The sequence below is a fragment of the Scaptodrosophila lebanonensis genome, unplaced genomic scaffold, assembly GCF_003285725.1.
Source record: "Scaptodrosophila lebanonensis strain 11010-0011.00,11010-0021.00 unplaced genomic scaffold, SlebRS2 tig00001415-arrow-pilon, whole genome shotgun sequence".
NCBI classification, from domain to species: domain Eukaryota; kingdom Metazoa; phylum Arthropoda; class Insecta; order Diptera; family Drosophilidae; genus Scaptodrosophila; species Scaptodrosophila lebanonensis.
Window position 1 is genome coordinate 6117635 of NW_022060742.1, and position 2042 is coordinate 6119676.

The 2042-nt window shown below is 43.7% G+C and overlaps 1 protein-coding gene across 1 annotated transcript; it reads left to right on the plus strand.

The window, feature by feature from the left end:
- Positions 1–810: 810 nt before the first annotated feature.
- LOC115632100 (serine protease 1-like) lies at positions 811–1750 on the plus strand. The gene is made up of 2 exons (XM_030529081.1): positions 811–1081; positions 1145–1750. Exons 1-2 carry the CDS (start codon positions 822–824, stop codon positions 1707–1709), a joined length of 825 nt encoding a protein of 274 aa, XP_030384941.1. The 5' UTR covers positions 811–821; the 3' UTR covers positions 1710–1750.
- Positions 1751–2042: the final 292 nt, after the last annotated feature.

Sequence of the window (2042 nt, forward strand, 5' to 3'; positions counted from 1 at the left end):
AAAGAAAAAGCCATAAAATGAGCAGCAATGAATGCAAACAGAACGCGTAAAGTTCTTTGCGCTATCCGAAGGAAAAAAGAGTTAATATAAATGATCAGTAGCAAGCAATTTCGACTGTTCAAAGTGAATAAAAAAGCATTATATTCAACATGAGGAAACCGCTGGAATTAAGATGAAAAAAGTGACTTTTCTTAAACGAAACCTGTTCAAATAAAACTAATATACCTTTTATCTTTTGGGAACAGGTTATAATGAAATATCGTCACGTTTAAGACTCACATTTTCAGTCTTATCTCATTTCCTCAATTTTATAAATATGCTATGTCTTGTTATTATTATTTCCAAAATAAATTCGTGCTTTATTATAGGATTTGTAAATATTATGATGCTAACGAATTGAACATCCATTCCCCACATCTTTCCCCACCCTGTATCTTTTTCTTTACTTCCTCAAGTTATTAACAAAATATTATTATTATATACTGTATTGTTATACTCCTATTATCAAAATAAACCGAATTTACACCTATGTCCATTGCTTAAGGTACAGTTCTGGGCTGTTCACGAATCTCATTAATAATAATAGCCGCAGCTCAACAGATAGATAATTCTTTGAATCCACTCCACCTTAGTTTTATCAACATCCGTCTATTTATGATACGGCTTGCTTATTTCCAAACACTTATCACAAAGCGATAATGCCTTGGCCAAGAGCAAACGTGTGCCATCGCTGCGGCAAGAGATAAGAAGTTTTTCAGCTGCGGTGCTATAAAAGCCGCCTTGGACAGTCGAAGTCATCAGTTGTCCCGCTATCGATCAACATGAAAGTACTCATAGTTCTTGCTCTCGCTATTGCCACCGCCTCCGCTGGCGTTCTGACTAAGAGCGATCCCATTCACCCCCGTGACTTGCCAGCAACGCCCTCCATTGAAGGACGTATTACCAACGGCAAGACTGCCGTAGCTGGCCAGTTCCCCTACCAGGTCGGACTTAGCTTCTCCAGCAGCAGCGGCAGCTGGTGGTGCGGTGGTTCCATCATCGCCAACACATGGGTTCTGACTGCTGCCCACTGCACCCATGGGTGAGTTCCTCCCAATGATGATACCTTCCAGCATATACTTATCCCTATTCTCAATGCTTGCAGCTCCACCTCTGTGAAAATCTACTATGGCGCCACCCAGCGCACTAGTGCCCAGGTTACCCACACCGTTGCCAGTTCCGGCTATATCCAGCACAGCAGCTACAACACTGCCACCCTTGCCAACGACATCTCCCTGATCAAGACCCCATCCGTCACCTTCACCAGCACCATCAACAAGATTACACTGCCCTCCATTGCCAGCTCCTACTCCACCTACGCTGGACAAAAGGCTATTGCCTCCGGTTGGGGCAAGACTTCCGATAGTGCAAGCGGTGTCGCCAGCACCCTGCAGTACGATACTTTCGATGTTGTGTCCGTTGCCACCTGCCAAGCCACCTATGGCTCCACCGTTGCCAGCAGCAAGGTTATCTGCATTGCTACTCCCAACAAAATCTCCACCTGCAGCGGCGATTCCGGCGGCCCCCTGAAGCTGGTCAGCGATGGCAAGCTCATCGGTGTTACCTCGTTCGTGGCTAGCGCTGGTTGCGAGTCTGGTCTCCCAGCTGGTTTCACCCGCGTGACCAGCTACTTGGACTGGATCAAGACCAACGCCGGTGTTTCTTACTAAACGGTCTTTATTTGAATTAAAACAAAACTCTTAATCGAAAATTGTTTCAATTGTTTGAAATCTTAGGACGTTCTGAGGCAGTATTTTTAATGTTTAATGTGTGCTGTTTTCACTGAGTACTAAGATTTTGAAAGTCCCTTTATTACTCTCATCGAAGATTGAATGGAGTGGAAGAAAAATTGGTACTATAAGTATTAACGAATTAGGAAAATAATGAAGCGCTCCAAGCTCGTTTGTGTAACATTTGACTTCGTGTCAGCAACCTTTAATTGCGAGTTACCGGCGAGTCATTTACTACTCTACTTGACAGTTACTTAGTAATGCCAAACATTG